Source organism: Anarrhichthys ocellatus, unplaced genomic scaffold (genome assembly GCF_004355925.1).
Source record: "Anarrhichthys ocellatus isolate YVR2014 unplaced genomic scaffold, GSC_Weel_1.0 scaffold27, whole genome shotgun sequence".
Taxonomy (NCBI): domain Eukaryota; kingdom Metazoa; phylum Chordata; class Actinopteri; order Perciformes; family Anarhichadidae; genus Anarrhichthys; species Anarrhichthys ocellatus.
In genome coordinates, this window is record NW_022280057.1 from 362,048 (window position 1) to 382,235 (window position 20,188).

General features: G+C 40.5%; 2 protein-coding genes across 5 annotated transcripts in view; one reads left to right on the forward strand and one right to left on the reverse strand.

Moving 5' to 3' along the window:
• Window positions 1-444: 444 nt before the first annotated feature.
• On the reverse strand, window positions 445-4,456 carry grxcr1a (glutaredoxin and cysteine rich domain containing 1 a). Its single transcript, XM_031862464.1, has 4 exons — window positions 4,055-4,456; window positions 2,249-2,488; window positions 2,085-2,150; window positions 445-624 (listed from the first exon to the last, which is right to left on the reverse strand). The coding sequence occupies exons 1-4, from the start codon at window positions 4,454-4,456 to the stop codon at window positions 445-447; spliced, it is 888 nt and encodes a 295-aa protein (XP_031718324.1).
• A 7,902-nt stretch (window positions 4,457-12,358) lies between these two features.
• Window positions 12,359-20,188, forward strand: part of atp8a1 (ATPase phospholipid transporting 8A1) — a 92,782-nt gene continuing 84,952 nt past the window's right edge. For 3 of the 4 annotated variants that reach the window (XM_031862722.1, XM_031862724.1, XM_031862725.1), the window contains exon 1: window positions 12,359-12,722. In XM_031862722.1, the coding sequence (XP_031718582.1) occupies window positions 12,674-12,722 (49 nt within the window). In that variant the 5' untranslated portion in view covers window positions 12,359-12,673. The remainder of the gene's footprint in view (window positions 12,723-20,188) is intronic. The other variant, XM_031862723.1, reaches the window with a different exon arrangement.

The window sequence follows — 20,188 nt, forward strand, 5'->3', positions numbered from 1 at the left end:
TGCTCAATCGTGAACAAAGGTCAAGTTTCATGCAAACTGAGCCCTTTTACTTCCCCTCTCTGTCCTTTGTCTCCGTCATCCTTAACTCTCTCTGATATGGGATTAGTAATGAGAGCATTGTCACTTAATGAATAACAAGCTTAAGTTGACCTCGGGTGAAACTAGTTCATGGCTCCTTAGTAGGCAGACGTGTTTACAGAAACCTATCAATGAGAATTTTGCAATAAGCTCATAAAATATTAACACATTCCTGTCATGAATTATAGAGATTTACCAGACAACAACACCAGATCCACAAAGTCACAGATTTTTATTACAAATGTATTTTTTCTTTGCTAACAATGGCCATGGAGGAAGAGTCCTGCTGTGTTTCATTTCACTGCCTGTGTTACAGTCCAGCTGAAGGTCCTGCGTAAAGGATGTTGGCTCAGGCACGTAACATCCTCAGTGGCTGCAGCTCACACAGGGCTGCAGGCCGTTCTCGTTGCAGGAAGTGCACTTGAGGGCTTTGAAGGAATCCGTGAAGCAGTTGCGAAACACGGACATCTTGCTGCCATGGCACATTGGGCACGGGATGAAGGCAAAGCCCCCACAGGTCTGGCACGTCTGGGGCTGCTGTACCCTCTAGATACATGGATAGATACATATTTACATTCCAGATAAGATAGCCAACATTTAATACTGACACCTTAAATGTCTACATTCTCTGTGAAAAACAGGGCTGGTTTCTTTGTCTTCCTAAAGCCACATGTTTGGAGATACAACATATTAGCTGAGCTTATTTTGGCACAAATGACTTAAAACTTTGAAGAATAATCTGATATTTTGGGAAATACTCTTTTTTTGTTTAGAGTTACATGAAGAGATCAATACCACTCACGTATACGTTAGCTTACAATAAAGACTGGAAACAGGAAAACACTTAGTCTGACTTTATACAAAGTCAGAAAAATCCACATACCAACACTTCCAAAGCTGACTCATCAACACGTCATATACACTTTGTTTTATCCGTAAAAAAAATATATTTCTTGGCCCGGGTGCAGCAGAAACTCCGGAAAGTCACTGCCCCCAGCAAAAGTCTGACACATGCTGTGTTTACTTCTGATCATTTAGACAATAATTAGGAGCAACTTAGTCAGTATAACAGTTCACGTCATCCTCCGGGTTGTAATTCCGAGTCGACAATATTGGGAATTTCAGACAGTGATGATATCTCCAACTTGGCAAAAAAAGAAGTACAACAAACTGTCTGCAGATGGCTGCAAAGGCACCATTGCTGCTGTTTAAAATAAATCCACATCAGTCAACATTAATACAAAAGCTATTTTAAAAAGATCAATCTTCTCATCCAACTATTGACAATAAAGTGTATCTCCCAAAATGTGTAACAAAACCCTCTAATCACAAATTTCAACTCTGCAGATGTAAACACACTAAAGCCACGTTGCAGGCCAGTTCTGGACTGATTAGTGTATGCATGACCTTTCAGAGCTGCATGTTTCTTTTTTTTTTAATAGCCTGCAGAGACTGGAATGCATGACTTAAATGTCATAACACTGCTTTGTATTCACTTAGGACGACTCTTGTTGGGTCTAAATTACAACCAAGGCCTGAAGAAAAGGCCAGTGCTCATGTGACAGACGGGGCTGCAGCCCAGTGAGAAACAGAAATCATTTACAGAACCCCGGTTTGTACCACCGAGCGATGAGCCAAAGCATTGGTGTGTTTGGACAAATGTGTTGGAGGCAGAATCAATAACACGCCCTCCATTATTGATGGCCGCTTATTGATGTGCATGCATCTTTTACATTGCAGTTTGCTCGTGTTTTATTGATGACACGACTGGTGAGGGGAAATGACTGCTCCTGTTTCCAGTGTTCATCTTCAGTGACCACAAAGCGTTAATTCATCATGACTTTATGAAGTTATCTTATGCTTTAACATATGTGCTAGTGAAACACGCAATCAATTAAAGACCTCGTGTCAAATCGAGCGGTTGACTTAACCTGAATCACAGGAAAATCATCAGTTTTTACTGCCATTAATTATTTATTTTCAATGCAAACACTGTGAAAACAAACCTCGATTTTCATCAGAAGGTCTTGAAGCTCTCCTGATTCATTCATACCTAGAATTTTCTCAGCACCCTGAAAAACATAATTCAATAGTCAGTGAGCTCAGTGTGTGAATGTGCAAGATATTGACCTCAGATGTCATTCGACAGGAGTGAAGAATTAGAGCTGACCCCGAGGTAGTGTCCGTCAATGAACACCACAGGTAACGAGGGAGGTTCTCCCACTCGTTTGCACCGCTCCTCCAACTCCTTCCCGTACTCGATGTCCAGGGCGATGTTCTTCTCCACAAACTTCACCCTGTGGTTCTGGAAGATCTTCCGGACCAGCTCGCAGCGCTCAAATGTTGTCCTCACCACACGGAAACTCGTAGTGTAGATCACTATTCGCCCAAATTCAAGAGCTAACTCCAACTAAGAGGAAGTAAAAACAATCGTTATTGCAGTTACAAAGTTATTTTTTGTGTTTTTCAAAAAGATCAACTGTACTATGCAGAGATAAAACAATGCCTCCCAGCTGGAAAAAATAAAGATGTAAAATTTCAGTACAAGAGATATCAGCTTCATTTTATATGATGATATTTCCACTCTATTTCTTGTATCTGGTACCACTTTTCTAATTGTGAAAAGGTAGAGGCATGGTGACCCAAAGGTTGCTCTTAAAAATGGCTTTTAACTGATTCATAAAAACTCATTTTTGTTCATATGCTGAAAATGACAAACTCCTGTTCTTGAACTGTTTTGAACACAGTGATGATGCTTGGCTCACTGTCAGGTTTACTATCAAAAAGTCAGAATTTGTCAAAAATAACACTGATCCAACATTTGAAGCACAAAGATACATTTTCATTTAAAAAGAGACGATATTACTGTTGTGTTCTCTGAGCAGCCCTGTTACAATTCAAGCAACCGTTGGGATCTTAAAATGCTTCAAATGATTAAGAATTGTGAGGCTTTGTGCTTTAATATGATGAACAGTTTGTCAAGGTGAAGCCAGGATTTCACCAAAGCAGATCCTAAATATGGCATCTAATCCCCTCCTCGGCCTTGTGTTTGGAGGTTATCATTTATAATCCCTTCATATGAGGTGGCTCATTAGAAAGTGTTTTAACCATTTATGTATTCTTCGCATCACCTTTTAAGATTTTTATACTTTTAAGTGTGCTCATCCTCCCTTCCAGACAGCCTCTGATTACTATTTATTTCAACAGAGTTTGGAAATCAATTTACTGTAAAGAAACTTAAAAAATGTATCAACATGTCATGTTTTTAATGAAAGCTATTGCAGGTAAAAGTAAAGACGTTGTTGCAAAGTCTGCATAGCAATAACACACAATGCTTCCTATATTATCTAAATAAATAAAGCTTCATTCTGACGGAACAGCCACATCCAACAAGTGAGTCAAAATCTATCAAACATTTAAGAAGTTACGGCATGCTGTTAAACATCATTGGTGATAATGTAATGTGTGCGTGATTTTTGTACATTGATAAAACATGCAAAAACACCAGAATGTTCCTTTTGGATAAGATCAGACTGTGACAAGCATCTAAACTTCCCCCTCAAAAAGTGATGAGGAGCTTTAATGAGTCTACGGTGACGCTGTTTGTTCACCAAACACCACCAAGCAGAGAAACGGCCTCATCAATGTGACCCTCGACATCACCTTTGCATCAGCACACGAGCCAAAGAGTTACCTCAGAATACAAAAACACGTCCCCGGCAGGGATACTAGAAAGTGGCTGGAATTCATTAACCTGATTAGTTTCTCTTGAAACACTTAACGAAATGCATCATTAATCTTTAATTGGTCTGTGAGCTTGTCCTCTATTGTGAGCTTTTATTCCAGTCTTACGCCTTCGAGTTTCTCCTACCTGTAACTAGACTTGAGGACGGAGACGACACTGATGGGAACTGGTGTTATATTTTAGATTGTATCAAACAATAAGATGAAACTAGGCCCTGTCAGATGTACTTACACTGTTGGAATTGGGAAGGTTTTCAAACAGCGTCTGACCTGCGCTGACTTTGTGCCTGACCCCTCTCACGGTGCCATTTTTACTGAGTATGTTGACCCTCTTGGTGGTGAACATCCAATCCTTGGTGGCCCCCGCGGCGTACATGAGCAGGTTGTCCGGCTCGCACTCGCTGTCGTCCAGCTCGGAGCCCAGGTATCCATACAGGTGTCCTTCTCCACTCGTAGAGGGGGTGCTGGCCCGCTCTGCGTCAGAGCTGCTGGTGCAGTCCGAATCCAGGGAGTCTGAAGGCCCCTCATCCTTGAACATCTCCTTCAGCACCCGGCCGCTGTTCCCCGAAGCCACGCGGAACCTCACCCGCTTCTGTGGCTTCTCCTGTCCAGCCACCAGCATCGTCCCCTCCATGGCAAACCCTCTGCCACATTACATGGTCCACAACACCACTGTGTAGCTCCTCTCTTTTCATTCGGAGGTAGACGCGCAGCTAAGGCACACCGGTTTGTCCCCCGTGGATTACTACCACGTTTAATCCTCGCTGTTTGAACAGGTCTAAAAACGACTGAGAGCCTGTAAGCTGCCTTACAGTCGGACTCACACTGCCAGTAAATAATACATGCATCTCTGCCATGGCAACCTAGCAAGCTTATCTCCAGTAAAGTGATAGTTGTCTATTAATTATTCATTAAAGTTTACACAGTTTTCACCAAAGCTTTGACAGAAGACTTTTAATGGCCTGACTTTGTGTGCTTTAATCAAACAGACAGACATTTCTCCCTCCTGGGATCAGATGACAGCCGACACGGAGAGGCAACAACTGCTTCTGCTTTAGTTACATGATTTACAGTTACACTGTTTTCCCAACATGATAGTAATTCATTTAAAACATAGATAATGCTTAAAGAGCCAGACAGGCTGAAAAAAATACACCTTAGTCAACACAAACAATGTTGGTCAGTTGATCCGCCATTTTTTGTTTCGACTGAACAATGTCAACAGTTTGATAATAACTTGATTTGGTTATTATAGAAGCCATGAGTCTGTAATTTAGTTTAGTTGAGTTCATTTGGTATGGACATCCCAGTAGCATTAGGATTATAGCAACTATTTACGCACAAAGACCAGATGTGATGTGTTTAGTGTTTGTAGTGAAATGCTAATTTACAACGCCTCTCCACTATTTGGCATTGCAAGCGATAAAGCTGTTAGCGATCATAATTTCCTCAACAGCACAAAAGCTGTGTCCGATTTCAGACAACACTACCCTGTCAAAATTCATGCACAATGCAAGTAAGTACATAATGTACACAATGTGCTACAATCGTGTACTACATGGACGTGTACTAACGGAAGTATCCAACACAGCATTGGTTGTAGTTTTGTTTTAACTTCTTCTTCTTAAATTTGTAAATAAATTATATTGTGTTTTTTGTCCTTTTATTCTGAGTGCAGGTGTTCACTGGGCGTCCTCACGGAGCAGAACATATGACATGTCACTGTGACACAATACGGCAGCGTGTCCATAGGGACGCCTCACCCAGTTTTTTTTGTGTCACAGGTGATGAAGCAGGTCCCTGGAGATGTGACACGTCAGTTTATAGCGGTGACAGCAGCACTCTGTTTGAGTGCTGCAGTTTGGCCCCTGAGCTAAGAGCTACACACACACACACACACACACACACACACGCACGCACACACACTCACAGCATATCATCACCTGTTTGTGTCACTCACATCGTGCTGATCATTAAAGAAAATCCAGCTGAAGTGTAATGCGTCAAGATTTAGTTACATCCTGAGATTATGAGTCTGACTCTGGTTCCAAGTCGAATTGGTCCAAAGTGACCCTAACTCTCCTTTAAACTGTCTTTTATTCATCATGTAAAGGCTCGTTGTATATCATTGCTGCTGATAGCCAACGCTAGATGCCATTAGGTTGTCTCGACTTTGAAATTACGAACTGAGGAGCTGAGTGTGGCTTAATCCCTTTTATTTTTCTAAATCTCGTCTTGATTTTATTTAGCTGTTTTTTCTTCCATTAAATGTAATGATAGAGTACTTAACTTCAGCCTTCAACAACATTTCTTAATCATCTTCTTACTGTGAATGATGGGAGTCCTTCATGAACACACATCATTCTCTGGTTATTTAATACAATATTTCACTGTGCTGTTTTATCTCGACTTGTCTCACTGGTCTGAGGTTCTGCTAGTAAAAGGTGATGTCATGTGTTTCTATGGGATTTATTTACATTTGACTCAAACTCACCGATGATGTTTGTGTTTGCTTATGCTGAGCAATAAAGTTAAACGTGCCGAGTGGAATTTTTATTGTTTTTTTCTTGTAAACAAACAACACTTCTGATTACATTCAGTGTTACTCACCAGAAAGCATTGTGTGTGTGTATCCTTGAGGTCTAAACACCTTGAGTGCATTCACTTCCTCAGAAGATATTTAGAAAGCCAAGCATTTTGACCATTTTGACGCTGGATTTTGTAAATGTCCATGTGTTCTTGATAGCATTCCTCTTCTGCGCTGCATTGCTGGTGCATTTCTGTTTTTCTTGGTGCCTGTAGATAAGTGGATTAGTGTGAAACCATTGGTAGGAATGTATAATGTGTGTATGTGCATCCTTGGGGGGATACACTCAAACACACACACACACACACGGTCCTGGAGTTAATAAACAAGGATGTAAATATATCACATTTCAAACTTTTACCATGATTGTTGCTTCTTTTGTCAAAAATATTGAATGTTAGAGAGAATTACTATATTAGTATTTTTTTAATTGGAATAAAATATTATCTTTTGTGCACAGAACATGACAAAATCCTACATGATATGACATGATATGATATGACATGACATGAAATTGTTTTAAATTAAATGATATTATATGATATTATTATATGATATGATATGATATGATATGATATGATATGATATGATATTACATATTATTATATTATATTCTATAGTCCTGGTGCTGGGTTTTGAATTTGGCAGTCAGTGTCTGGATAAAGCTGCTTATATGAACTGCCAGTTGAACATACTGTTCTGAGAATTGGAATAAATCAGTCATGGTGTTAACATATCATTTTCATTTTAATTAGTTTTTTACATCATCGCGGAGCAGTTTCTCAATCATCCCTCCCACGTACAGTTTCAGTTAAAACCTCTTCAGCTGTTCTATTCCAGAATAAGACATTCCAGTAGATGAATTAAGATAAGATGTTATGTGAAAACAAGTTGTTTAGACTTCCTGTAAAGACAGGACGGGACATGCTTATCAAGAGTTCAGTGAAACACACCCAAGCCATGTTGAGTCAAGCAGCCATTTTATCTCATTTTAGCACATTTAGACAAGCGACCACTGAGATGGTGATAGTCTATTCAACCTAAAGAGCTTATGTCTCAGCCCTCCTCATCAGTAGCACTAATGTGGCCTCGCCAGCCACCTCGACTGCTATTAAAAAAGCAATTTCAAAAGATTAATACTTTAACGCTCCCTAATTTCACTGCTGTCTGCTGGCTCGGCTGTGACTGAGTGGAAGAAGTCAACCGGTGCAGAGTGATAAATGGTTTTAATTTTCTGCAGATTGAACAAACAGATGTATTCATAGATTGCCGGCATGATTTTTACGTTAACTTCATAACATGACTGATTTTCAGTACATTTTTTGAGTTGCTGTCATAAAGCAGAATAAGACTGATCTCCACATCTAGAGAACACTGTATGTAATGCAACACTTTGCTCTTATGGACCATGAAATGTGTCTCTGTGCAGGTTTGACAAGATCTGCACACGTTAATCAACTATTGTGAACATGGTTCACAGGGAAATTACTCTGCAGGGACTCGCCATTTGTGATTGGCCGGCCATCAAACCACCTCCCCGTCCCTGACTACGGATCAGCGTCCACAAGGGGGCAGAGTGCAATTCAATCACAGAGAAATGCCAAGCTGCCCAATCGTTCCCTCAAGAGCTGTAGGCGAGGAATGAAGGATGCAGCTGCAGGCCTGATGGCTGCATCCGTCAGCCTGGTTTGGTTCAGTCTTAAGAGAAGGAGCGATGATTTATGATAAAATCAATAACACAAGTGAGAAGGCGCAGGATAAATGTATCCTGAAGAGATTGAGACACAATTTTCAGGGTAAGGATTTAGAAACTCAACTTCAAAGCGTTTGCAGCCACGGGTGAACACATTTGTGTGTTTTTTGAGAATATCAAAGACATTCTTGAGTCTAAAAGCATGAAAAAGTTGAAATGGTCTCATCCCATCTTCATTTTTTTGTTGTTGCTTAAGTGCTGTTTCAATGCTGTGGTGATCATAAAAAGCCAAATGAATGTGAATGTATTAATCAAGCTGTTTTAGTAGTGCTTTTAATTTGAAAAATACCGAAATACTATAAAATTGTTCAAACCAAAGCACCAAGGTTACATTCAGGAGCGGTTTAACAATAGCAGTTTCCAGGATGGGATAGATATCAGTAAGGGAAATAGCCGGTACTTAATCCTCTATAGTCAACTGGATACCCTTTTAAAAGCATCTGGGATAGGATCCAGTAAGCTGGTGCAGGATTTAAGCTGCATTACTTCTTTCCTTAGTATTTCCTCTCTCAACAGCAGCAAAGTGGCTCAAAGTATTTTCCTGCAGAGGCAGGGGCTTACAAACATCATCATTTATTATTCTACCAGACTTTTCTCTGAAGGACACTGCAAACTCACCATAGTTGGATGTAGAGAAGGTGACCGTGAGGATTTTAAAGGCCGGTGGATGAGGCTGTTTGCAGCTCAGAAGAGGTTGAAGGGTCATGCTCATTATCGTTTTTCGAGCTGTTTTGATTGATTGAAGTTGTGAGCCAGACTTTACTCCACTGAGCCCTTTCGAACAAGAAGTTACAAACTCATTGCTGCCAAATTACTGATTTATCACAATGTATACATTTACATGACTGTCAGTACAAAATTACACGTCAATCCAGCAATAGTTGTTGAGATATTTCACAAAAAGAAGAGTAATCAAGTAGCAGTAACAAGAAGTAAATCGAGGAAATACAATATTTATTGATACATGAAAAAAGAGGATTGCAAGACGAAAGCTGAGTTAAAAAATTGGACTGATGGTTGCAGGTAATGGGAATTATACTGAATTATACTGTATCTGCATTTCTGGGACTGATCTCAATCAGCTATTTATTAATAGCTATTTCGAGCTGTGGACACAAATAAAAGTAAAAAGACTTGATTGTAAACTCGTGTCAGTGTTGTATTTTGTGCCGGATTGTTTATTTGTATTACAATCACAGCCTGCCAACATGTATATTTACTCTGCAATAGCGTATAAAAGAACAAAGGTGATCTCTAGTATCAATGAAATCTTTTTAGGTCACTCTGATAAGAATAAAAAAGATAAAAAATAAACTGATAAAAACACTGTAATTGACACAGATTTTGACAGTGGTAGAAATTGTTACGGCTGGTTGAATGAGTCATTGTTTGGACTGGATCTGCTGTAAAACACTAAAACCAGCACACACATATACACACACACACATACACATTATCGAAGAGGCAGGCTTCTCGTCGCTGTTGCTTAGCAACCGTGGGAGCTGTACCAGCCAAATCCCCGTGGTGGAAAGCCGATGTTGAATTAGGTGGAGTGGGAGAAAGAAAGGGAATTTTTTTGTGAGAGATGTGTCTCTAGCAGGCACAGCAGGAAGCGTAGAGATGTTTATGTGTTAATGTCTTATTTTGGGATGTGGTGAATCCTGAGTTACACAATCTCTCTGGGTTTTTGTTAAAATAACATATTTTTTATTATTATTATGGACGTAGCTAAATCTTAAGATATTGAATCTTATTGTTGGAAGAGGTGGTAACTCTCATTTGCCTTCCAGAAACTACACATAATCTCATTTCCCTCTCATCCCCACAACAGTAAATACATTTTAATTTTACAGGAAATATGGATCCAAAAAGTCGCCTTAATCACTCCCAACGAACGTTCATATTATATGAAAATATGCAAGGAGTTTGGCAGCAATAACAACAACAAAAACTTACATATAAGCAGGACACTTATAAACATACTGCCAGTGTAATCAACACTCCGCATAATAAACATACCGCCTGTAATACAGTCTGTAACACTGCAGTTCTCTCAGGCAACTGCAGTGGTGCTGCTGCTGTACAAATGCTATCTCCGGTGTGATTTGCATTTCAACTGCAGTGAGAATGAGAACACACTTTGATTTACTGTACAGCCAGGCAGACGCAGCAGAGACGGCGTTGCTGCTGCTTTGTTCTTTGTATTTGCATTTGTATTGTTTTTTTTTAATGTGTCCTAGTTTTGGTAACTGAGGGTCCGTGTTGGAACAGATTTGTGACAGGAGAGTAACACACTGATGGAGGAAGCTGTGAAATGTCTCTCTAGAGCTTGTCTCTGGACAATGATCACATAAAAACATGGTGACTGATACCAGTGTTTGTTTACAACTGCTTGATTCCATTGTTGTGGTCAGTAACTGTACAGGATTTTATTTTTGTCTTGTTTATGGGTTTAGTTTTCCCTGTTTATGGACAGGAAGAATCATTTGATTCATTTGTCTTATGTGCGAAATTGATGTGCAATGTTTTAGTTTTTGCTCAAATGTTGTTGGAGTCTACGGTCACATGGTCTGTCAAAGTGTCCATAGATGAAATTGAACAGCAAATTGAACATTTTTGTGGTTCCACCATGAACAAAAGTCAGTGATTCTTGAATGTATTGATGACAGGCTGGTTGGTTGGTGGGTGAATTATTTTTCCATTTTTGGTTGCTAGTGCAGTCCAACTGTGTCCAGCCTTTGTGCTATACAGTTGATGAAACATGTCCATTCTCCACACTCCTCGCTTACAGATGAAGTATGATTATTGATATCAATCTTCTCGCCTTAGTCTGTGCTCTTTAATTATGAAGTTAAACAAGGTGCCTCTCCAATATCCTTAAAGATGATTGGCTATCTGCCTGGTCAGAGGTGGGACCTTAAAGGCTTATTTCATTTAATTATGTTTGTACTTTATACTTTAACTGTTTTTTAAAATATGTATTGTTTTCTTTTCTTTTGTACGGAGGTACAATATCATTTTGAGGACTTTAAGAATAAAGAATGGAAGCCTTATATGACATGTGTATCGTGCCATTCTGTTGGGTTGTGTTGGGTCTATTTATCTTTAAAATTAAAAAAATTAAATACAGGAATATAAGCAACTGTATGACACTCTAGTGATTAAATTATATATGAGTAGTTGAGAAATAAATAGTAAATTAATGCCATTACAACAAATGTAAATGATATTCTGAGATCATGTTCAGTTTTGTTGTGTCTATATTCTGTTTGGATGTCTTTTGTGTCACTGATGGCTTCTGTTTATTTAGGAATATTACATTTAATACACCAATAATTGGTGTATTAGAACATACAATAATAATAAAACAACAACAATGTATTAGCAAAAGTAATCAGTAGTTTTATTGGTTAACATAAAGGTACGAGACAACATTCGGAAAATGTATATACTGTATATATATATATATATATATATATTCAGCATAATGGTAACGTCAAAAAGTATTTACAAAGTATGATTTTAGTATCAATCTATGTAAATGTAATTTAGCAATATTGTTCAAGGATTCAAGGTGTTCAAGTGTGTTATGGAATACATCTAATAAATTACAAAATATAAATGCATTGCAATTTTTTTATATTGCAAAACGCATCACCATATAAAGAAAGCAATGAAAGTGAATACAGTCAGTATAGTGCCATATATTGCAAAATACAGTATTCATGTGCATATCTCTAATATATTACATTTTAATGTTTGAGCATATATTACTGTTTGTTAGTTTGTTAAGGGTTGGAGGGGGGAGGGGGTGTCATTTGCTACCATTGCAATTACTATTAATACATTAATAAATATATTTTAAATAAAAACAAGACACATTTGTGATAAACCAACTGCCACCCAGTGTACTATTGTTATGTCTTCAAGCTGTGAACAACATCTACTGCAGAGGGGGGAGGCGTCCACACCAACGAACAATCTGTGGGCCAATTGTAAATACGTATCCGTGTCATAATCATTATTTACCCTGCTGATTATAATCCATCACTTTGTCTTTTTCTACATCCTCGTAAAAATACGTTTTTCACGACATATATTTCCTAGCCGCAGTGATATGAGAGTTATAATGTTCACGCACACCCCTCCCACTGCGGGTGAAGGTGGTACGGTCAATAATGTGAAGCGGCACCGTCCCTCTCACGTCAGTTTATGGTAAATCCATGTCCACTCCTGCGATCCCGAAGACGTCTATCGGCTTCATAATCCGACGTGTAAACTGGGATGCTGGGGGATCCGTGAACCCGGGGGCTCCTGGGCATGGTTCTGTCCCCAACCAGGCAATGCATGTTGTAACAAGTCTGTATTTTTCATTAACAGTACACACGCAGCAGTTTTAAATTCTTTGACGGTTGAGAAGCAGCAGCAGCAACAGCAGCAGCCACAGGGAGCAGAACTAACAAGCCGCGGCCGCTTGACAGGTGCCGTCGCCCGGCTCTGTGTGTGGAGAGATGCCGCCCGTCCGGAGAACGATGTCTGATCTTCGTAGCCGCACAGAGGGTACGTAAAGACAATCTCACTTCCTTTGTGTGTGTTGCAGTAATGTTTAGTCAATCATGTCCACGGCTGTGTATCGTTTTTACCGAAAGCAGGCCGACCGGTAACAGTTAACGTTAGCTCTCTGGATAAGAACGCCCCAACAGGGGTCAAAGGAAACCCCGGGGGCCTTGAGAGTTTCCTGAAGGAGTCTGCAGAAAAATAACTCCCAAGAATATAACTTTTACCAATAAAGAGAGCCTGCTGCCATCTCTATTTCTGCAGATAGAACATGGGGAAGCAGGAGAAGTGACCACCAGGAGTACTGCAGTACTCCAGTAGCCACAAGTCTTGCAGCACAACAATAAGTTTCCAGTGAATGTGCGTGTACAGTAGCGTGTGGGTTCTAATGATACAGCCATTGTAACTCAACTGGGACCCTCACTCCCTCACTGCACCAGTAGCTTTCCACTGCATCTCAGGGAAGGATGATACGGATACATACGCATTACTAAAGTCATTTAGAGGCTCATAAGGAGAGTTGTTTATGATAAGGCTTTAAAGGCTGCTGAGCGTCTTTGTGTGTTAAGGTGTGTTGGCTGGGCACACACAGGCCTATTACTGGCTGCAGATGCACAGCCCTCTGGGGTTTCCTCCTTTTTTAAATTCCTCCCATCACTTAGTTGTGTGGCTCACCCTGACCTCTGGCCTCTCTGGACTTGGGGTCTGAAGTCATCTGCATGTGTCAATAACATACTGCATTGTTATCATTGACACATGCAGATGACTTCAGACCCCCACTGCAGTTTGTGTTTCTCTCAGAGTGGCACTTTGGGATTGCTTTCGTTTGATTTATAATTGTAGACTCGGGCTAATATCTCAATCTGAGTTATTGCTGTTGAGTGTAGTTATTTTGGCTGCTAAAGGAAGCAGTCTGGCCTCTTAAAGTGAATTAAAAATGAACTTTTGCACATTAGTATTTTCTATACTTCTAGATAAGTTGTTCCATAACTCAAAATGTATTTGCTAAGGGCACATTTGCATACCTAATAATGTGCTTCTGCAGTTGATTAAATGCCTATTATAATGCAGTGTGCCATCTTATTTACCTCTAGTAGTGCAGTTTCCCTTTGTGAGTCTGTGTGGGTCATCATGCCGAATGAGATCCTGGAGACGCCTACTGTAGCAGGTACTACGACATCGGTTATGAGTACTTTGCCAGCTGTGTCCCTCTGTCTGTCTGTGGAAAAATGTAGCAATACCACCACAAACTGTGCAAGATGTGGTCTCAAAACTTTACAGGTGTGTAATTGAGATAAAAAGATGGGTGGGGTCCGAGCAAGGGTGCCAGAAGTAGGGGGACAGTAAGTGTGGAAGGGACCATTAGTGTTTATGTTTGCCTTTGTTCAGCTTGGTTGTCCCTGTTTTGGACTCAAATTCTGTGTTCACACTTACTTGGCCATTAAAGTTGATTGTGATTCTGACTTGGCGTCGTGGCTGGTGTGATATCATCGCAAGATGGTCTCTATCCGAGTATGTGTTCATACAGGAAGTATTTCTGAACTAGGTCCTTCATCCAAGTAGCTAACACTGTGGAAAATGCATTTTTTAAATATTAGAAATATTTAAAAACTACATGTGGAAAGTAGACGGGTCATCATATTGGCGCAGACAGAACAATATTGGTAGAAATATTGTCCTAAATGACCATTATTGCTTATCAGAGTTCTAAATATTTCAATACTGAGCACTTCTACGATACAAAGATCGTTCAAACTAATACATTTGATATTTCCAATACAAACCAAAAATCTTGCCTGCAAGTGAATATTGGTCATACCTGCATATTCATATTCATAAACAGATGGCCTTGATATCACATTTCTATTTCTTCCAATTATTCAAAATACAGCCGTGTATTTTAACGACAGAACAAATTACATGGTGGAAATATGCTGTTTTAAAATTCCACCTAAGAGCTTGTAGTTCCAAAACAATTTGTCATGATGTGCACCCACAACAAAAAATATAGTGACATGCTACTGAAGGCCTCATGCATCCTACTGGAAGAAATGTAAATGATGAAACACTAGTATATATTCCATAGAAAACTGTTGACCAATGTGGCTCCTGCAGTCACAAGAGCAAACGGATGAATTATGCAGCAGCTATCACTGTCACCCCACCCCAACCCCCAACTACCAAAACACACTACCTTTATTAGGTTACAAAGAGCAAACGATTTTGCAGTTTCTCACTTGACTCCCCGTAGCACTAAGCGTACACTATCACCAGTGAAAACACTATCGTGTTTCTTGCGCAAGTGTGTTCCTGAACGTAGGATTTGATCACCTCCTGAACCCTATTGTGCTGCTCCAACACCAACATTTCCAGCTCTCGTGGCTCTATATCCAGTGAAGTCTTTTTGCTCAATCACGCGTCTGTTCCGCAACATTTCTTTTAAGGCTGCTTTTATGGGAGCCTAAGCACACTCCCACACCCTTCAGTTTTATTTTTTTTTAATCACCACACTGCATCAGGCAGACTTCCATCTAGAAAGGGCAGCCCTCTGCCAGGTTTACCACCTAATCCATCAGCGGCCTGTCCGTCGGCTCTCTACGTGCCGCACACTCCCCGGTCTTGCCCACCACGTGCCGCTCCTCTCCTTGTCACTCTTCTCCGCTGTGCTGTGGAAACATCCGGCATCACTGCCAGCCTGTGCCTGGATGTGGTGCCAAAATAATCTTATCTAGGACACTTGGGGTGTACAGGTGACGTCAGCAGCTATCAGCGTATTTAATGTGTGATCCTGCCTTGACAGACGGGCACCTTTTTTAGACGTTGATCTTCCCCAATACAAATTTCTATGATGGGCGGCAAGGCTCTTGATACCTGCTTCCACAAGTTAAGGCTTGACGAATGGCAAGAAGCATCCTGTTTGCCGTCTTAGCTTGCATGCCTATCTGCAGACAGACCAAATCCGCTCTCACAATTGACACTTACGGTGGCGATAGGCAGGTAAGCCTGTCCTGTGAAAATGAATCTTATCAAAAGAACAAATGCTTGCCTTTTTTTTCACGTCAGCTGATTCACATGATAGAAGGTGCTCTTCAGCATCCGGTTGCCCAAATACTCGTTTGTAAAGACACAAAGTAGTCTGCCTCGTCTTTAAGCATTATATCTCTACCTTTCTGTCATTCTCAGGATTTCTTTCTTCATGTGTAAGGGAAGCAGGATGTTCCTCCGTAGCATTTCAATAACACCGGCTAAGCCCCGGTCAGTCTGAATAGTGGGAACAGCATGGGGAGGGGGACTGGAGGGGGATAGACTTCTGAAGGGATTGAGAGCTGCCCATGTGCCGGGCGGATCACTGGCTGATAATAATGTGCCACAAAAGCCCAACACGCCATTAAATCCCCTGTCTTGGGCCTCTGGTGTGTCATATCAAGTCCCCTTCAGGCCTCTCCACTCCGTATATGTGTCGGCATGGGACATCTCCTCTGCTCTAGATATCACTTAATGTCCGGCCTCCCTCACTAACCTGCAGGCAGTCTAATATGCGTTTTATTCGTTGACTCTCCTTTCTGCAAAGCAACTAGATGTGGCATGTGAGGAGGGGGGAGATGTGAAAATGCTCCCCACAGAGACTGATGTAGAGACGCAGAACTTGCTGTAATGTTTGCACATGTATTGACCTGTGAGATGATGAGTGAGATCTTTACAGTGTCGAGAGGATTGTCAGTTCAGAAACGGCATTGTCCTATTTAGGGGTGCAACTAACTATTATCCTTATTTTTAATTAATCTGTTGATTATTTGATTGAGTGAGTGAATAATTGTGGCGCTGGTGGCCTTGGAGGTTTTGGGGGTACAGACATGACCGCAGCATCCCTTGTTTGCGTTGGTTAGGGACCTTTGTCGCATACCATTCCCCATCTCTCTCTCTATCCTTATTTTATTTCTGTTGACTAGCCAATAAAGTGCCCCCCTAAATAATATTGATAAAAATAAAAACGCAACAATAATTTAAAAAATATGAGACATGCCCATTACTTGTCTGATATTGTATGTGACAAAGGTGGCCCAACCAACGGTCCAGAACCTAAGAATATTGAATTTACAGTAATATTAAACACAGAAATGCAGCAAGTCTTCACATTAGAGAGGCTGGAACCAGAGAATCATTACATTTTTTGCTTGATTAAAAAGCTGTTAAGATTAAATTATAATCAAAATTGTTGCAGAATAATTTTCTGTTGCTCAATTAATCAACTTATTGTTTCTGCTCATCCAAAATGTATTGCTGTACTTGTGGATAAATAAATTATCTTCCTAGCGTCTGCAGAGAGCCTCAGAAATAGTCAAATATTACGGCTCTGGGGTTCTTTTGCTATTAATTATAGAACTCTCTGTGAAATAAAGTGAAAGTCTTTCTTCTTATTACATCTTAAAAACGTGAATATCATTGCCGTTATTAGGCTAGAAAAGTGAAATATATTTATATATCTATATTGCTGCTTTTACGAACAAGAAAAAAAAAAACAATCTCGCACACAACAAAATTCAAAAATAGTGAGGATGTAAAAAAGAAACTTGAGACTGTAGTTGTGCTGCCTTAAACTCAATAACTGTCTTAATGTCTTAATGTCCTGCATGGTTCAACAGTCGTTAAACTCTCTATAATTCATTAGAGCCTCTGATCTGCAGGGCAGCAGGAGATCCTCTGTAATGTTTCTCAGATTGAACCTCATTTACGAGACGCTGAAAACCTGCCTTGCAAACATGTGCGCGTTGGGAGATAAATCTTCCATTCTCCTCAGCCGAGTCATCAGCTCATAAGATGTACGGTAACTCTGTTCTCACCTCCTGTTCCCAAACGCCAAATAATTAATGAAAGCAGCATTAGACACTGAATAAGACTGTAAACTGTATCCGCTATCGTATGTATGTTTTTGCTGGTGGCTTTGTTTTAATCCTGGCTGTGTTTGTCTGTGATGCGCGCACACACACACACACACACACACACACACACGAACAGGAACAGCTGGAAAATGCAGCAAGCCTTTGCTTTCAGGAGTTAGTCGATATGATCCTGTCACAGCAGGATGACAAGGTCGGATGGAAAGGTGTCGGCAGGCCCTCCACAGGAGAGCAACACCGTCAATGGCTGGAGATAAAACTCTTGCTGCCTTTGACCCCAAGATCTCAAGCTTTTTATGACCTCGTTGCTGTCTAGGCTGCTAAAAATACACATTAAGGACTTCCACTACAGACAGTATTTCGAGTTTACTGTCTGTAGGTGATACTTGTGAGTTCCTCATTCTTGACATTAGTGGACATCAGGTGGACATTAGTGATCCGGGACTAAAGTAACAAAAGTTGTCGCTTAATCTCCATTTCTTTACATCTCACCTACTCGGTAAGCCTATACTGTTTGGCATTTACGGGTCATATTCTTTAGATGATTGTGCAAAAAAAACAATAACGTTTCCATCTCTCTCATTAATGCATGCGCTCCTGCAGTAAAAGCAGTAGTGTATTGATCCTGTTATAAATATACAGTCTGAATACATTAATGCTGTTTGTAGACAGACGCCTGAATCAATGGTGGACCAGATTGGCGTCCAGTTTGTTATTTCCTCTATAGAGCTGAGAAAGGGTATATTTGTGTTGTGCACGTGTTACTTCCTCTGTTGGTCTGGATGATGGAGGTGCAACTTTTTTCTTGTTAAGAGAGTCAACTACAAATGTAGTTAAGTTATGTTCAAGTACTTGGTTAGTACATTGTTGATGGCAGAGGGAAATAAGGTGATCTCCACATCCATATTTTTCCTTTCACAATAAGATTGTCACTTGATGTTCTGCTCTGCCAGTTAAAATAAACATAATTAAGCAGTGTGAATAAACAGCCTAACACATCATCTTCAGGAGAGTCCTGGTGAACCTGTCAGACAGGAGACCACATCCCTGTTATCTCAACCAATCCATCTAGCCTGATAGCAAAGACAACAAGTTGTCTACATACCATCGTGGCCTGTTGTTGCTTGTTACCTTTTAGTGGTACAATTGAGAAGCTGTGCCGCATGAAGCAGCTGATAGCAATGTTGATTTACTCCTCTAAATGCTCAAAATTTGTGTTCTTAAAAGTTCTGAAAATGAATAACATTGGGGCTATAAAATGAGTTCACCGCTGTGTAGTGCAGAATGTATAGTGAGAATTATTATACCCTATATTGTGGACTCAAAGTATCCCACAATGCATTGTGAAAAGTTGTATACAACTATGGTTACATGAGCTGAAGGAATAATGGCAGACGGACGAGTGGAGAGCGATGTTGATCTGGTACGTTTTAACTGTGCGGCAGCAATGAATGACATAATTACCGGCGCAGAGAAAGTGACCCGGCAGTGTCCGAAAGTGCTTTTTCATTTTGCAGATGAGCTCAATATATAGTACTCTACATCGTCCTCTACAATGAACTCCCTGGACGGTGAGTATGGAGTAGTGAATGAGAGAATTATTGACAGTGTGGGTTTTAGAGTCTTGCAGTGGTTACAGTAGATCTGTACCCTGTGAATACAGGAACAAGAAGGGCCCATTGAAGTCAGGTACACCCGGTCAAAACAGATTTGAGCCCTCAAACTTAGTCAGGATGCTTAAGGATACCTGACTAACTATTAGAGCCGCTGCCATGAAAGGTTCTACAGATATTCCTCAAAGGATGAATGCCTCTTACTTTGATGATACTGTTTCTTTTGGTTTAGCTTTTAAAGACGTATCTCAACAATTATTGTATAGATTGCTTTTAAATTTGCTGCAGACATTCATATTTCCCTCAGGAGGATTTCTAATAACGTTGGTGATCCTTTGAACGTTTAGCTCAAGTCCAGCTTCACAGAGCCGCAAGCATAGCTGTGGACTCTTAGTCTTGCTGTTTGATGAATAACCGTAATTATTGTTGTTCATTAATTTTCGGTCAGTTGATTTATAGATTAATTTACATTTTTTCTCAGCACTACTGAGGTTGTCTCTCCAACAGCTGTGGAGGAACCTCAAGCAAAAGTCTAAAAGGTCTAAGAGGTTAGCCACCACACTGACGCAACACGATGACTGGTATTCACAAGGTCTATTTCCTGTTTCAGATCTGTGACTTGCGCTCTATAAGCCCTTCCCTTTCACCATTCATAAATTTGCACGCAGTGGAAAGGTTTCCGCCCCTGTAGATCCCTCGCTAAACTAATCCAGGCCATCCCTGTGATGTCACAGACCCAGCTGCCTATGTTGTCCCTGGACAGTCAGTCCCACTGTAGACTGCCTGAGCCTATGAGGACCCCAGACGGTGCCGGACAGGGGAGGGGGATTAATTCTGCAGCTGCCCTGTTGTTGTTGTTTAGTGACGGTTACAGCATTGTGATCTGATAAGCGACTTATGGATGTTACTGTTGCTTAGATTGAGGCAGAATCTTTATGCCCCTCCAGCCCCCCCCCGG

What these genes read in the sequence shown, in the direction of transcription:
- grxcr1a (XM_031862464.1), bottom strand. Translation starts at nt 4,456, where the DNA reads ATGGAGGGGACGATGCTGGTGGCTGGACAGGAGAAGCCACAGAAGCGG. An exon ending in ACCTTCCCAATTCCAACAGT is followed by an intron (nt 2,489 to 4,054) that starts GTAAGTACATCT and finishes ACTTCCTCTTAG; the next exon opens with TTGGAGTTAGCTCTTGAATT. An exon ending in ACCTTCTGATGAAAATCGAG is followed by an intron (nt 625 to 2,084) that starts GTTTGTTTTCAC and finishes CCATGTATCTAG; the next exon opens with AGGGTACAGCAGCCCCAGAC.